Source organism: Saccostrea cucullata, unplaced genomic scaffold (assembly GCF_032062105.1).
Source record: "Saccostrea cucullata isolate Sc308-1 unplaced genomic scaffold, CSIRO_AGI_Scuc_v1 ctg1735, whole genome shotgun sequence".
Taxonomy (NCBI): Eukaryota; Metazoa; Mollusca; class Bivalvia; order Ostreida; family Ostreidae; genus Saccostrea; species Saccostrea cuccullata.
The window spans coordinates 573-18474 of record NW_026924021.1 but is presented as its reverse complement, the minus strand read 5'-3'; the positions used below and the strand labels follow the sequence as shown (position 1 = coordinate 18474).

General features: G+C 33.3%; 2 protein-coding genes across 2 annotated transcripts; both read right to left on the bottom strand.

Annotated features, from left to right (window-relative positions):
* Window positions 1-120: 120 nt before the first annotated feature.
* Window positions 121-4742, bottom strand: LOC134265495 (amidase-like). The gene is given in 11 exon segments (XM_062747714.1): window positions 121-323; window positions 685-972; window positions 1232-1294; window positions 2242-2398; window positions 2671-2745; window positions 2836-2913; window positions 2916-3038; window positions 3218-3357; window positions 3952-4124; window positions 4447-4561; window positions 4661-4742. Coding segments are annotated over 9 exon segments (1197 nt in total). The 5' UTR covers window positions 4031-4124; window positions 4447-4561; window positions 4661-4742; the 3' UTR covers window positions 121-129.
* A 3893-nt stretch (window positions 4743-8635) lies between these two features.
* LOC134265504 (amidase-like) lies at window positions 8636-17366 on the bottom strand. Its single transcript, XM_062747720.1, has 11 exons — window positions 17185-17366; window positions 15259-15366; window positions 14900-15014; window positions 14534-14706; window positions 13852-13991; window positions 13463-13663; window positions 13283-13357; window positions 12473-12638; window positions 12258-12320; window positions 9244-9531; window positions 8636-8973 (listed from the first exon to the last, which is right to left on the bottom strand). The coding sequence occupies exons 1-11, from the start codon at window positions 17204-17206 to the stop codon at window positions 8777-8779; spliced, it is 1548 nt and encodes a 515-aa protein (XP_062603704.1). The 5' UTR covers window positions 17207-17366; the 3' UTR covers window positions 8636-8776.
* Window positions 17367-17902: the final 536 nt, after the last annotated feature.

Sequence of the window (17902 nt, the reverse complement as noted above, 5' to 3'; positions counted from 1 at the left end):
ATAATCTTTTAAAAGAAATCTATATATGTACATATCATATGGCAGTGAGTGATAACAATGAAAAGAGAATACACAAATCCATTTCTAAATAGTACGTATTTAATCCGTCTCCTGAATAAAATTGAATTATTAGGCCTGATCTCGAATTTTCTCGAATGCTCGAGCGACCTGTAATACAGTACTTTCCTCAAACATTCTGCCCACTATCATCATTCCACAAGGTAGTCCGTCAATGAAGCCTGCGTTTAAGGTGAGAGCGGGGTGTCCTGTGGCATTGAAGGGGGCTGCATTATTCCCTGTCAATTTATGACCTTTCAGGGTTTCTAAAAGAAAGCAGATTCAAAAATTGAAAGCTACCTTCTTCTTACCTATATTGAAGAGTGTGGCAAATTAAAAAAAAAACAACATATTTTCAGTATGTTGTTATAACTTTCAGTTGAAAAAAGTATATGATTGCAATATAAATCTCTACATTCTAATTTGATACTCACTCATAATGACGTCTTGGAATTTGTAAATAAGTGTTCACATTACATGTATGTGTGCATAAATCCCTTCCTCATATACTGTTTACGTATATGTATATAATACATTATTTTAACTCTCTCTCTCTCTTTTAATCCCTCTCTCTCCAGTAAATGTTAATTTTGTCTATAGATTCATATTAACTGTTGGACTATTAACCTTCAATTGATGTGTCGGTAGTCGGGAGTTTCGATGGCATCTTCGGCACTGTAGGCATAACTAGGACGTCATAATCCTTCAAAATTCTGTTATATTCCATCGTCAAATATTTGACCAAGTTCTGACTTTTCGAGTAAAATTTATTTTGGTAATCTTTCTGTATATACTCTGAAAAGAGCATGATGATTTTAACAGGCAGGGGACAGTCAAACGGACGAAGATTAAAAGCACCTGCCAGCTTTTCTTGTAGTGGGAGGTTGTGTGTTCCTTTCCAACCATATCCATGACCTTACAAAACAACTTTTATAATTAAATACAAATTTACTATTGAAAACATCATCGTTTAAACTTTAAATCTTTATATTCATGAAATCATATCATTTGAAGAAGATAAAATATGTGAAACGTAACAATTGAACAAAATATTACTTTCTTTGATGCTTGTTTAAAATGATAAATTTTAATTAAAGACTTGAATTAGTATTTATTAATTTCATTAACGACATAATGTTTAATAATACACATAATCACACAAAAATGTAAATACCATTTCCTTTCACCATAGTTTGGTATGTTCCCTCAAAAGCAACTGGTGTCCATATTGCTAAACCTGTACAAATCATGCAAGCATTGTTCATATTTCTAAGAACTCGGGGGCGGGGGTTGTGTGTTAAAATCACGCAATAAAACTGATGAAACCAGAAGTCTCTGTCAAGACTGTAGCTCTACTAGTTTGTACTTACAATAAAGAAAGAGAAAAGTAGCAGTAAAGACTATTTTGAATGAATTTCACAGAAAATTCTATTTTTAGTAACCACGGCAACACCGTTCGTCGAAATCAAAAATCGATATACAGAATTATGTATCTAAGTGTAGTCTATTTGTGTGCCAAGTTATATTGAAATCAGACTTAAACTGTAGGAGAAGTAGCATTTTGAATGTTTTTTCAAAAAATTTCTATTTTTAGTAACCACGGCAACACCGTTCATCGAAATCAAAAACCGCTAAACAGAATTATGTATCTTAGCGTAGCCTACTTGTTTGCCAAGTTACATTGAAATCAGACTTAAACTGTAGGAGAAGTAGCATTTTGAATGATTTTCACAAAAATTTCTATTTTTAGTAACCACGGCAGCGGCGTTCGTCAAAATCAAAAACCGATAAACAGAATTATATATCTTAGTGTAGTCTACTTGTGTGCCAAGTTATATTGAAATCAGACTTAAACTGTAGGAGAAGTAGCATTTTGAATGATTTTCACAAAAATTTCTATTTTTAGTAACCACGGCAACACCGTTCGTTGAAATCAAAAACCGATAAACAGAATTATGTATCTTAGTGTAGTGTACTTGTGTGCCAAGTTATATTGAAATCAAACCAAAACTGTAGGGGGAGTAGGGTTTTGAAAAATTGTTTATAGAGGGACAGACAGACGGACGACGGACACATTATTATCGCATAAGCTATTCTGGTCTCTGACCAGTAGAGCTAAAAATGAATGTTTCAACAAAAGATTGGGTCAGATGGTTACTTATATTCAGTATAAACCAATTTTACCCTCATTATGGATTGGGAGAGAGACTTCGTGTACTTTCGCACCAGCTTCCCTGAGTTTATAGGCAGCATCCCTTACAATATCTGCCAAACCTTCGTCCACTTCTTCAAACCCCTCCTTCAGAAGAGCTATCTTCTTACCGTTTACCCCATTATTGCACTAAGATATACAATAACATACACAGTATCGAGAAGTTCAACTTAATCTTAGAAGAAAGTCTACAAATTACACAAGGTTTTCGTATCCATTTTTATGATGTCTGATTTGTAATATCTCTTACTTGGTATTTTAATTCAAATGATAAAACAGTATAAGCAAAGACGCAGTATGTTCAACATTTGTCGTTTTCTTAACCCATAGTTTTTCCATATGCATAATTCAGTTTTTGTATTTTATGCTAATATAAATATAAGGTTCATGTACATACTGACCAACTTTGAATAGGGGTGAGTCGGTATGGTTGGGAATTGTCTTGGATCATTGCCTTCGTCATATCCAGCAATCACCTGAAAGTCAAAACCATTGTTAATGAAGACTAGTAAATAAAAAATAAAGATGTTTAATCTATACATTACTAAAATAATCAAGACAGAAACCTCTAAGAGAGTAGCACAGTCCTCCACCGTCCTGGCCATCGGTCCAGCGTGATCCAGAGTGACTTCTATCGGCATTATATCCCAGTGTAGGGAACCAATCCGTAGGTCGGCTTCAGTCCCACAATGCCGCACCAACTGGCTGGGATACGAATGGATCCGCCCTGGTCCCCACCAATAGCCATATCAACAACATTTCTGGCAACCTTTAAAGAAAAGGAAAGTGTCCTCTGACTTTGAGTCAATTTCTAAAACACACAACATTGTGGATCTCTTGGCCACTGACAAATTCTGATGGACAGCATCTTCATGTAGAATCTGCTAGCATTTGTAGACATTACATGTCTTTGTCATCGTGAGATAAAGAACGGAAAAATAAATTTACAAGAGAAGCACATCCTGAGCTAGATCCGCCTGTTGTTCTTGTTGGATCATAAGGGTTTTTAACAGGTCCTAAGGGAGATGTAGATCCATAGCCAGAGAAACACAAGTCTTCACAAACAGCCTTTCCAGTAATTCTCCCTCCTGTAATAAAATTATAACGTAAACCGCTTACACATTCTTCCTAATTGCAGTGAGATGGATTTAAATATATCTGTTTATATCATATTTAGATATGTCTTTTTGATTGCGTTTAAAACAGGGGCGTAGCAACAGGGGGGGGCGGGGGGGGGGGCTGCCCCCCCTTTTTTTCCCAACCTTACTTATAAGTATAGATACTATAGGAAATGTTAATTGAAAACCTGGTTGCCCCCCCCCCCCACTTTTAGACTTATAGCAATGTACCGAAAATGTAGTATTAGAATGGGTACTGAAAGTAGTTGACACTGAGAAAAAGTTAACCCCCCACCCTCCCCCCACGAAGTAGGATTTTCGACTTCGGCAACTTTTTCCTTTTTTTTTGCTTGTCAACTTTTTAAGGTTAGTAAAAAAATTTTTGTCTCTGGCTGCCCCCCCCCCCCACTTTCAAAAACGATGCTACGCCACTGTAAAACACGGCAAATTCTAATACTACTATGACTACCAATGCCACTATAGTGTAAAAGTAAGTCGTCAACTGTATAAATCAGCGCTCCTCGCAAACATCCACTACTAATTCTCACTAGCTGCTACTCGTACCTGCATCCAATATTCTTGTAACAACTGTGGCATCTCTATCAGGTACGAAACCTTCAAGTATTTTACTTCCATTCATCATAGGAACTCCAGCTACACACACGTTGTCTTTGATCGCAATTGTTTTTCCCGCCAACAGTCCACCATCAGCTCCCTTTATTTCACACCTGTAATACCTGTAACAGAAATGCAACTTGAATGACCAAGTTCTATTGCAATGACCCTGAGTGTCGAGCAAAGGTCATAATTTGCAGCTTTTCACTTGCATGTGTTGGCGTCTCTATCTGAGTAAAAAATTATCGGGGGGAATTTAACGTTAATATCAACGAACAAGCAAAATATATTGAGGAAACATGTACTATTCGCGAACTGACGTGTAATAAATATTTGTATTTCAAAATAATCCATAGTATGTATTTATGTAGCATGTTCCGTTTTCTAAAGTATAGTGGACATCACGACTCTGAATTTCTGGATATATTCATTAAAAAATCTCACCAAGAATCATCCTCTGGTTCCCTGTAGCCGGGGGTCCTTGGGTATTTGACAGTAGGAGTTGGTTGAATGAGTTCAAAAACTTTTTGATAAGCTTTGCAAATATCTCCACAGTATTCTACGAATGAAAATATTCTTAATATAGTTCTATGAAATTTTATTTAATAGCGATATCTTTCATAATTATTAAAATTCCGATTAAATATTTGCGATATACCATATGTTGCTTTGGATTCCTCTGGCGTTAGTTTAAGTCTTAGTTTCTCTGAAATGGACTTTATATCCTCCTCAGATAATCTGACAACTGCAGAAAAAGTTCATTTACATAATAATTTTTTTTTGTGAATGAAAAATAAATCAAACAATCATGAAGCGTCTTTAAACTGGAAAAAAAATGTACAACTTACCCTTTTCATCTGAATCTGTCATTTTATTTTGATTGAAATAAGAAAATGTCTATTTCTGGCAAATCTCTGTAACTTCTTGTTATTAATACTCAGAGTAGACAGGCACTTCGAATTCATGGAGTGGAATCTTCATATAAGGAAGAAAGCCTTCTTTTTATCATGACGTTTTAGTAGAACCTGTATATATTACGCTACTTGATTTACACGAATGCATATGCGACGGGGTAGAAATTGTGTCCAACCTGGACTTTTTTGTGCTTCAGTGCCTCCGTTTTTTTTTCATCATGACGTTTTAGTAAAACTTAAATATATATGATATCCTACGTGATTCACAATAATGCATATGCGACGCGGTCGAGATTTTGCCCAACCATTCTTTTCGTTGTGCTCCAGTGCTTCAGTTTTGCGATTGTAAACATCAACCTCTTTCAGTAGAGGGATTTTTTTTCTGTCATAAGCATCAGCATCGGGGTCATATTTTCGACTTATAAAGTCAGATAACATTTAAATCTGTCAAACAACAAACTAATCCAGTCAATCATTCCCCATTGTGTCAGTAACAGACTAGCGATGACACATTCGCATGTTTATCTTATTGATTTCAACGCAAAAGTTTCGATGATCAAATTTAAAAATTAATCTAAAAATTATGATTGATACAATAGTTACATGTACTAAATCAAAATTTTATCCTCATTGACATAGAGGAAAAAAACATATCAAAGATAGAGATACTGTAGAATTCTGGTGGTTATACACATGCAGGTGCTTTTCTTCATTGGCAGGGGGCTCTGAGTTTGTTTTCACAATACTCCTGGAGTATTTATTTAGTCTGGAGAAGATCCATAGAAGCCACATGAGAAAAAGATTACAATATTTAATATAAGGATGCTGAAATTATATTTTTAAACTTAAGATCTAAGTGTTCAAATCGCCAAAGTACAAGTTGTACAATTTAAGATATCTCCATCTTTCTTTGATGTTTGTTTTTGCAAAATTTATCATCAGTTTATTTAATTAAATTCATACCCAATAGAAATATTATATCTTTTGGATAAATGCCTTTCAAAAGGTGAAATATAAATTATTTGATTAAAGATTATAAAATTTAATTAATTTCTTTAATTATCAATTATTCAATTTTTAAAAAAATTGCTAAGGGCAATAGCTCCTATATTTGTACATGTAGAAGAAGCAATTATTTCAGAACTCTCGGCACAATGCTCATGTATTTGAATCACTTTTAATCTTATATTTACCATTGTTTACTAAAAGTATTCGAATTTTTAATGTTGAAATATACTTCTGTTTATTTGTGTCTTACATCTTAAGAAATATGGCAACATAAACATTTAAGCCATAATTAGTTTATATGAAATATATTCAGTGAAAATGAATGCACTTTTTCAACTTTGAACTCAGAAAAGTTTGAGGATGGAAATACCTTACATAATACTATGATAGCTGACTCAAAATCAACCTGGCCTTAAATCCAATCGAACAAACACTGATTACGATTTCTAGCTTACACATTTGCAGTCGTTATCTGTAATGACCGAAGTATATCCTCTATATGGCACGCTAAATTCACAAAAATGAGCTAAACACAGTTTCACAGTCAGGTTTATCTGTTGTACGAGTAGTTTACGGACTGCAAACTATAGTTGACAACGTTAATCTATATTTTACATCTGTAAACCATAGTAAACGCGATAATCTATGTTTCAGACCCGTAAACTATTCTTAATACTGAAAACAATCATTTGCGATTGCAAAATAAGATTATCTGATAATACAGTTTCACGATTTGTTAACTATATGGTTTACAACTCTTAACTATAGTTAACGATCTGATAAATATTAGTACAGGTTCACGATTTGTGAAACTATGATTAACAACTCTTAACTATAGTTCACGATTGTAAATTATAGTTTACAGACGTGAATCTATGGTTATCATCAAAATCTATTGTTAACGTTTTATTACAGACAGATAAACTTAGATTATCATTCATAAACTATAGTTAACAACCGTTAAATATATCGTTTTACAGATGAAAACTATATTTAACGAATTGTTATTTTTAATTTGTTAACTATAGTTCACGGTTTGTAAACTATAGTTTACAGTTGATAAGCCTAGTTTATCAACTGTGAAACTATGTTTAGCTAATTTTTGTGAATTTGGCGTGCCATACCTATATTGTATCCATTTCTTTTCAACAAAGAACGATTACACGAATATTATACCCTACTACTTTCAAAAATTCATTGAAGCCAGATTGGGTTTATATACAACACTACTTTCTTTGTTATTCAGCAAGATTAATAATTTTTTTTAATATATGACCTGACAAATCATTCGTTCGTGGCACTAACTTTTACTTTATTTGACAATTCAGACAACACAGTGTTTTTTTTTTTCAATTTTCAAATTAACACTTGTACTTTATCATAAGAGAAATTAATGTCAAACAGAGAAAGAGATAAAGAAAGAGGAAAGGGTCGGTCTCATAAGACCAAATTTTGAAATTTAATGTTTAAAGTTTTTCGTACTAATTTAATACCAGGGAGAACTCTATGCATTGTTTTTAGTAAGACATACTCTGCTACAAACTATTCAGACAAAGACATTACCTTGGTTCCTCATGCAATATTCGTAATAAAAATCAAGTTGCTTCGGAAATTCAGATGCTTGTTGTTTGTGCACATATTTAAAGCAGTCTATTCCATCCACACTAGATGTACTGAAGAAGGGACAGCATCTTCTAAGTGAAAATTATGTTCAACTGCATTTTTTTGGGGGAAAAAAACTTTTCTTCAACCACTATAATGCAGACAATCTTGTCTAAATTAATATGTAATTATCCTATTTTTGTCCCTTTGTCCTTGCATTTCCATAGTCGAAAATTCATTCATTATTCATTATGTAATGGAAATAGTATGATAAACTTCGAGATTCTGATCCTTTAGTACATGATTTGAATTGTGCAAAGGTAATGCGACTATATATAATTGTTTGCTTATTAAATATTTGTTTGTAAAGAGCAGCTATATTATATATGTAGATAATTGAGAATGGACACAAAAGTATTTTAAATCAGAAATTAAGTATCACAAGTTTTTTGTGATTAAAATTGAATTTTAAGCTTTGTTGTAAGGTCATGGCCTCATCAAATGAAGACTAATAAACGGAATTTCGTACGAATACTTCATCTTAATTAGAGAATCGATGACAAAAATAAACTTTGGAATCAAAATAAAAAAAAAGTTTTAAAAGTTTTCTCTTGAAATCAAGGACGAGCTGAGAAATACCATATAAATAATTTAATCATATGTTTCGCTATCAACTCAGATAAAATAAAAATATAAGAATTTGTTTTCTTTCCAATGATACGTCGATGCGAGCTACAGTATTTGTCCATTAGTGGTGTCATGAACATATTGTCGCATACATGACCTAGCTAGTTCTTTCAATCAGTCGTATGATTTTAAGTTGCATAATACTAGTTGATAAAGCTACTTGACAGTATTTGGGGTATTTTAAATCGTCCTATTTAATTTAAAGTTAAAGTCGATTTCCTTTTGGTCCTACTGTGAGTTTGTAAATAATTTGAATTCTGGGTTATCGCAATGTTTTATCTATTACCTTGACATTACATGAAACAAAACAAAGAAGGAGCAGCAAAGAAGTTTACTTAGATAGTTCAAAATTCAAAGGGAATATCGTAATATTAGAATCCCCGTGTTGTATTTCATTAGAGGATAGAAAAATGAATCATAAATAAATGAGAGACAATCTTTATTTTAAATATCTATATACATGTACTGATACTCAATATCAAATTGCAGTAAGAGTTAACAATGAAAAGGGAGTACACAAATCCATTAACACGTATTTAATCCGCCTCCAATGAAATTATGAACTATGAGGTCCGGTCTCGAATTTTTTCGAATGCTCGAGCGACCTGTAAAATAGTACTTTCCTCAAACATTCTGCCCACTATCATCATTCCACAAGGTAGTCCGTCAATGAAGCCTGCGTTTATGGTGAGAGCGGGGTGTCCTGTGGCATTGAAGGGGGCTACATTTTTCTTTACTAGTTTTTGACGCTTCAGGGTTTCTAAAAGAAAAGAAATTCGTAAATTCAAAGTATGCTCTTCTACCAAAACGGAAGAGTATTGCTGGTATAATAAAAACGCATATTTTTAATATTCTGTAAATTAATTTCAGTTGAAAAAGTATGAAATAAAATTGAACTATTATAATCACGTGACGTAATTTTCCAGTGGTTTGAATTGATAAATTATCAATTCTTTATGACATTTTGGAATATGTGAATATGTGTACAAATTTTTAGTCAATGTCTATTAAACAATTTCGTCTTTTTAACCTTCAATTGATGTGTCTGGTGTCGGGAGTTTCGATGGCATCCTCGGCAGTGTAGGCATGATCATGACGTCATAATCCTTCAAAAGTCTGTTATATTCCATCGTCAAATATTGGACCAAGTTCTGACCCTTGGCGTAAAATTTGTTTTGATACTCTTTCTGTATATACTCTGAAAAAAGCATGATGACTTTAACAGGTAGGGGACAGTCAAACGGACGAAGATTAAAAGCACCTGCCAGCTTTTCTTGTAGAGGGAGGTTGTAGGTTCCTTTCCAACCATATCCATGACCTTACAAATATACAAAACAACCATTCGAAATTAAAAAGATAACTATTGGGAACAAGATTTTTAAATTTAAATCTTTCTAAAATCATTTTAAAAAGGCAGTTTGGTAAAAGAGGTCCAAGGGTCTTGAATCGCTCTTCTGATAAATTGTACGAACTATCACTATTACTTAAATCCTACATGTGTTATTAAGTATTCTCTATATTTAGATAAAGCCTTTAAAGGTACTTGGACACAGATTTGAAGTTAATATTTTCTCTATAATATTACGACTTATATATTTTAATAGCATTTCACACAAAAATTAATTAAAAATCTTATCTCATTTAAAAGTAATAAAACTTCAAATTTTTTGGTGGGTTTGATTGACACATCCTTGCACTTTCACAAATTTTGATTTTATTCTCGATACTTAGGAAAAGTGGCAATCTTGTTGTGTATAAATGAAAAATATTAATACTATAATCCAGAAAATTCAGAATAGACGTGTTCGAAAGCAAAACAAACACACGATATATTGTCAGTCAGTGCAGTTGTGGTGAGCAGACTTTGACGATTGAACACACCCGGTGAATCGTAAACATCAACAATAACAGAGCTCGTGCCCTGTTTACAAAAAACTGTGTATATAACACGAGTGTGATCGATTTGCTAAACTCTGTACAAAACAATTAGCTCCGAATGACGATTCTTGTGAAGGAGTTTTGTTTTCTAACATTTCTACTCTGAATAAAATTATTTTTCTGGATTAAAGTTTTAATATTTCTCATTAATACACAAGATTGCCACTTTTCATAAGGATTAAAAATAAAGTTAAAATTTTTGAAAGTGCAAAGATGTGTCAAACCCGCCAAAAAAAATTAAAGTTTTAATTACTTTTAAATGAAATAAGATTTTTAATTAATTTTTGTGCGAAATGTTATTAAAATATATAATTCGTGATATTATACAGGAAATATTTACTTCAAATCTGTGTCCAAGTACCTTTAAATTCAAAAAGTAGGTCATCATGATCTGCATTTTTGGTAAAAATAAACCACACACACTCTGAGAGACAACCATGCAGCAACTGTCAAAAATTGATGATTCCAGGCCCCTTAGGAAGGATATGGAGATAACGAACATTATTCAATCTCAAAGTCCATAAAACAATACAAAATAGGAGCAGAGCAAACTCGGACCTCCAAAACATCAGAGGTGGGATCAGGTGCCACAGGAGAAGATAGCATTCCCTGCTGACCAGTCACCCGCCGTGTGCTCCTTGTCATGATCAGGAAATAACGGGAAAATCCGTCGTCAATTCAGTGTATAAATAATGGACTTACAATTAGTATGAAAAACGTCAGTCAGCAATTAAATTGTATTTGCTGACAAGGTCATTGTATCGACCTTAGAACTTACGAAATGATGACTTTAAACGAGACTGCTGATATTCTTGTTTCATCAACGTGCTTGTCAATAATTAACCTCGTTTTAGAAATTGTTCATACGTAGAGCATGCTCTTGTGTATCGAATCAACTGAGATATATATACTCCGCATGCAGGTGGACACAGTTTTTATTTAATTTTTTGGTTTACGGAATTTTTTTTTTCAAAAATAAGGGTCGGTCAGAAGAAGTAATTTTTATTTCAATAATAAAGCTTTTGTGTCCATGACAAAAATGCAGTTTTAAGCAAACAACAAGCAAAAATATTATGAAATTGTATTATGAGTATTTATTTCACTCAGTCTCAGACACTTCTTTTTTCAAGATGCCATACTGTACCACATTTGTTGTCTCATGCATTCACAGCATTTCTTTCCTGTTGGCACGATTTGTTTAGAAAATTTTGAATAAAAAATTTACTACAATTTCAGGGACCATCATAGCCTCAAACATTTAGAAAAACATCAGTTTTCTCTTTAAGTGATTAGATGATATATTCATAGATGTTGCTTTATATTAATTTCCAATTCAAATAAGCCTTTTTTTTTTGTAAAAAATGTTGCTTTGTTCATTTATGATTGATCTTTATAAAGTGTATATTTTTCAGGACAATTCTATTTTCTTAAATATACTGAAGTGTAGCAAAAATTTGTTACTACACAATTTAAACAAATGAATGAAAACTTTTCTTGATTATTTAAATTAAGAAAATAATCAAGGTAATGCGAAGACGGACAGATAAGTATTTCAAGCCAAATTCGTAAAAACTATATAAACATAGTTAAACAGTTGATAAACTACTGTAGTTTAACTGATTATTAACTATAATAGTTTACGAACTGTAAACTATAGTTAAAGATTTATTAACTACATTTTTCATATGTAAAGTATTTTAACGGTTGTAAAGTGTAGTTTTAAAATGCTAATCTAAGTTTATTTATCTGCAAATAATGTTAACAATATATTTTATTGATAAATATTGATTTTTATGTGTAAGCTATAATTTACACTGATTTCGTTAACTATAGTTGTTATCATATATAGTTTCACAAATCTCGCGGCACCAATCGCTAGTAGAGATACTGACTATGTAACATTGACGTAAGTTCCATATAAATGCAAAACATATGAACAGAATTACTTGAGTATTTTCTCTTCTTGATAAACTTTCATCTATAAGTGAAGCTTTCAGCAAGCTAACTCTTTTGATGCCATTAATGATCAGTCATTTTTTGGCTTGAATTAACATTCATGAACAATATAAGTGGTAAAAAAAAATGTACGAATGCAAATTTAATTACCATTTCCTTTCACCATAGTTTGGTAGGTTCCCTCAAAGGCAATGGCTGTCCAGATTGCTAAACCTTTACAAATCATACAAGCATTGATCATATTTTAAAGAGCTCAAAGGAATAAATACCAAAACATCGCATAGTATAGTATACTGATGAACAAAAGGAATGTTTCAACAACTGAAATGGTCAAAGGATTGCAAATATGTATAAATAAATTATACCATCATTGTGTATTGGGAGGGAGACCTCGTGCACTTCCGCACCAGCTTCCTTGAGTTTATAGGCAGCATCCCTTACAATATTTGCCAAGCTTTCTTCTACATCTTCAAAACCTTCCTTCAGGAGAGCTACCTTGAATACCCTCTTACCGTTCACTTCATCATTAACCTGTAAGAAACGGTAAGAAATGCAGTCTCGAGAGGCTTTTTGTATTCCGAGAATAAAGTTCATGACAAATCTACAATTTACACAAAGTTTTTATTCAGTTCATGTTTTTTGAATGTCTTTTGTGATTTGCGATAGCTTTCTTAGTAAATTAATTCATATCCTTACACTGTATAAGTTAGTTCATAATCAAATTCAATTTTAATGGAGGCGTTTTCAATATGTAGCAGGTGTAAAACGTGAGAACGTGTAATTTATCATATCCTCTAAATTAGCTGATATTGGAATTTTAATTTTTTGAAACGTTTTGCCAAAAAAATGACATTTCCTTTTGGAAGTTTAGGAAATCAGTTAATCAGTATATCCATACATACTGGACAAGGTATCAAATGCAGTTTTTTCCTCATTTCACATGTCTTATTTGGTTTTACAATTATATCTGATGAAATGGCTTTTTTGCAAAAGAAGACCCTGATTTCATGTGATAACATAATATAAATTATTTTCAATTATCCAGTTTGTTCAATATTTGTCATTTTGTTAACCCAGACGAAAATTTCACATAATTATGTTTAATATTCAAACAATATTCGTATTTAAAGTTCATACCGATATAAGGTTCAAATCAAAGAGTGCAATCCACTTACCAACTTGGAATAAGGGTAAGTTGGCATAGTTGGATATTGTCTTGGATCATTTCCACTGTCATATCCAGCTATCACCTGAAAGTCAAAGCTGTCATATAAATAAGAAAGATGGTTATGCAAACAATAAACAAATAACAGTAGAGTCTACTGTATAAATTAGTTATAATTAATACAGCACACCTCTAAGAGAGTAGCACAGTCCTCTACCGTCCTGGCCATCGGTCCAGTGTGATCCAGAGTGACTTCTATCGGCATTATCCCGGTATAGGGAACCAATCCGTATGTCGGCTTCAGTCCCACGATGCCGCACCAACTGGCTGGGATACGAATGGATCCGCCCTGGTCCCCACCAATTGCCATATCAACAACATTTCTGGCAACCTATATAGAACAAGGGGAGGAAAATGTTATCTAGAATTGAGTCAAACTCAAAAAACTCACCAAATTGGGGTTCTCTTGGCGTACGTGCATCTGATGAATACTGCAAGCCAGTGTACGAGACATACGTAGCATATTTTAACAATGCATGTTTAAAGCATGAATTAAACAGGGGAAAACAATTAATTTACCAGAGAAGCACATCCAGAACTAGATCCGCCTGTTGTTCTTGTTGGATCATGAGGGTTTTTAACAGGTCCTAAGGGTAATGTAGATCCATAGCCAGAGAAACACAGGTCTTCACAGACAGCCTTTCCAGTAATTCTCCCTCCTGAAATAAATAAAAATTATAACATGAACCACTTGTACATTCTTTTTTTTAAACTGTCATAGGATGTATTTTAAGATATTTTTTTCCTAATATAATGGGACATTCTAATTCTTTTAGGCCTACCATTACCTATACTAGTATTTTTTGTATTCCTACTCATAGGCGTCGGAACCGGGGGGCTAGGGGGGGCTTAGCCCCCCCACTTTTTTTCCAAATATATACTTAGTATAGACATTGCACATATCTTCGTAAGTTTAGCCCCCCACTTTCCACAGATACGTCTTAGTATAGGTTAAAATTGGGAAAAGTGTTGGTGTTTGGAAGAAATTTTTTGGTACTGGACTTCAAACCTACCCCCCACCCCCCACCCCACCCCCACGAAATAGGATTTTCGTGTCAGGGAAATAGACATTTCCTTTTTTTTTTTTTTTTTGCTCGTCAGGTTTTTTTGGAGGTACAAAAAAATTTTTCTTACACTTAGCCCCCCCCCCCTTTCAATTTGCTTCCGACGCCAATGCTACTTCTGCTACTACTACATGTACCTGCATCCAATATTCTTGTAACAACTGTAGCATCTCTATCAGGTACGAAACCTTCAAGAATTTTACTTCCATTCATCAAAGGAACTCCAGCCACACACACGTTGTCTTTGATTGCAATTGTTTTTCCCGCCAATAATCCATTATTAGCTCCTTTTATGTCACACTTGTAATACCTAAAAAAACGAAATACAATTTCTATTAAAGATAACATACTCGAAATGAATAATTATACTGGTCATTATATATTTTAAAATCTGAAATAATTCATTGTATATATGCAATATACAAGTATTACGGTTTTTAAAGCTTGACACAATCCTGAATCGAATTCTAGATTCATCTATTTAAAAAAAAAAAAAAACTCGCCAAGAATCATCCTCTGTTTCTCTGTAGCCGGGGGTCCTTGGGTATTTGACGGTAGAAGTTGGTGGGGTGAGTTCATAGACCCTTTGATAGCCTTTAGAAATATCTCCACAGAATTCTACAAATTACATTTTAACCAAGTTCTCTGAAATTCTAGTTCAAGCATATATGATTTAAAAATTACAAAATTCTATATTTCCGATAACAAAACAAACTGCACTTTTTCAATCATGAATACTCAATTTCTTCATGAAAATCGAGAAAATGAAAATACACATATAATCCTCATTTTACAGGGTTGTATTAAGCTTGCTATAGATATACAATACTCATTAAGATTAAATGAATGTACGTTCTCATACCGTATGTTGCTTTGGATTCCTCTGGCGTTAGTTTAAGTCTCAGTTTCTCTGAAATGGACTTTATATCCTCCTCTGATAATCTGGCAACCGCAGGACTTCTTGTAAATTCTGCAAGATGCATGCGCACATTTTGCAAAAAATACCATTTCAGTTTTTTCAAATTGGAATAATTTTTTTTTTTCAATGTTGTATCTTCCTTTCTGCGTTAAAAATGGGAAAACCCACTTCTTGATATCAGTGTCTAACGATGATACAGCGAGTAACGTTTTGTGATAAACAATAACTTTATATTGTTCAATTATTTGAAAACTTGGGATTTTGTTTTTATAAATTTAAAAGCAAGATAAAATATCTTCTCATTAGCTATAAATTGTAAAAAGTACTAGTAAGTAATGTAAATGATGACTTAAACCTTCAAACTGAATATTGAAAATGTGTTGCTAAAACGCGGAACGGAAAACGGAACGGAAAGCGGAACGGAACGGAAAACGGAATATACTATTTTGGATTAAATCACTTAAAATACACAAATTTTATCATAAACGATATATCTTGTACATATTCAATCAATACAAGTTGATTTTGTCATGCTCAGTCTTTTATTTACGATAATCGCTAGCATAGCAGTCACCTAGAATCGAATTTGAAAAAAAGGGGAGGGGTAAACAAACTTGAAAAGTATTACTTTGACAAGCACAAACACAAAAAGAAGACAATTGATTGATTCGGGAGGGGGAATAAGTTCCAACTCCAACATCTTTCAGTGCTATTTTTTTATAATAACCTACTACATTAATTACATTCACAAAAAGTATGAGGATGTCAACTTGAACGAACATTTCCGTAGTAAAAAGGTTATGATTGGGGGCGGGGAAGGGGGGGGGGGGGGAAAGAAATATTTGATATAAAGATGAACCATGGAAAGAAATGTTAAAATTTTAATCAAAATAGAGCCGCTTTCTATATATTTAAATTCTGGATAGACAAAGTTGGAAAAAGTTCATGTGGTAGATATAATGCAGAATCTTTGCATTCAGTGAAGTTAAATTGTGTTTGTTTGTGGTACGTATGTGTGTATGGGGTTTTTTTTCGGGGGGGGGGGGGGGTTATATGAATGACCCCGTAAAAAATGAGTTTGTTTTCCCCCTCATCGGAAAGGTCTGAGAAGTTGTAATAGGTCTGCCCCATTTTTGTGTCCAAAATATACATAAGCTTTAATAATTCAATTTTTATTGTGGCTGTGGGTCCCTACACAGGCCCAAAACTGCCACTCTCTCTTTCATGATTCGCAAATTCGACACTGTGTGCATAATCTGAATATCATAACTAGCTATTTTTGTCTTTAAAGATATTGACATTGGAAACAAATTGAAAGAGGGGGGGGGGGTCAGTAACAAATTTCCAACATACAACAAATTTGACAAGCGAAAAAAGGGGGTATATGTCCTTTGCCCATGCAAACACAAAAATCCTATTTCGTGTGTGTGTGTGTTGGGGGGGGGGGGGGGGGGTTCGAATTTCTTTCAGTACCATTTTTCCCACGGAGGGTATTTATGACTCATGAATATATAAAAGTTTACAATAAATTTTCATTAGAAATGACTTTTACAACAAGAATATTGCTCTTTTTATCTTATTTATATCGAATCTATGTTATTTGTTTGACAAAAATTTTCCGTTTTCCGTTCCGTTCCGCTTTCCGTTCCGTTTTCCGTTCCGCGTTTTAGCAACACCCTATGTATACATGTATGAGGCATTTAAAATGTTACGGTTATCATGGTTATATGTTTCAAGTGCTTGTCGTATAAAACGCATACTTGCTATGTAGAAAGGTACATTCACATGATACTTTATTGTGTATGCAGAAAAAAATAGACCAAACTTTCAAGAACTGTTTTTAAACTGAAATAAACATATAGAACTTACCCTTTTCTTCGGAATGTGACATTTTAATTCGACTTTCAAAAAAATAGTCTCTCTGCTGGTAAATCCTTGTAAACTTCTAGGAATTAATACTTGGAATGGAAAGTCCCGGGATCTTTGAAGTCATGAGGTGGAATCTTCATATCATGATGAAAACCTAGTTCTTAGCTAGTAAATATAGATATTGTATATGACACTATACGTGATTAAATACACGAATGCAGCGCTGGGGTCAATAATTATATAACTATGGAACGCCGTCACTGCCTTATAGCAGAACACTACTATTGCATTGTGTCAACCTTCCATTACATTATGTCAACTCTTTATGACATTAACCCACCCTACTATTGCATTGTGTCAACCTTCCATTACATTATGTCAACTCTTTATGACATTAACCCACACTACTTTTGCATCGTGTTGTTTTTGTTTTGTTTTGAACATATTTTATTGACAAGCAAAAGGATAAGAAACAAGTTCTAACAACTTACTAGTTCTTCTCCTTAACATAAACACATAGTCATGCAAAAAGTAGAAAAAAAACTTGTACAAATAAGAGTCAATAATATATCTAGTTAAATCTACAAGATTCATTTATAAATTTGTGAACAGCGGCAAAAATGCCAATGTTTACTTCAACTGAAAGATTTTCGTTGCCCCATAGCAGTAGGTGTACATTTATGATGTCTACATCAAGTCGAAAAAGATAGTCAAAAAG

Excerpts from the sequence above, each read along its gene's own strand:
- LOC134265504 (XM_062747720.1), bottom strand. The coding sequence starts at position 17,206 with ATGTCACATTCCGAAGAAAAGG. Across the intron at positions 13,992-14,533 it reads TACAAGAATATTGGATGCAG|GAGGGAGAATTACTGGAAAG; the intron begins GTACATGTAGTA and ends TATTTATTTCAG. Across the intron at positions 13,664-13,851 it reads GTTCTGGATGTGCTTCTCTG|GTTGCCAGAAATGTTGTTGA; the intron begins GTAAATTAATTG and ends TGTTCTATATAG.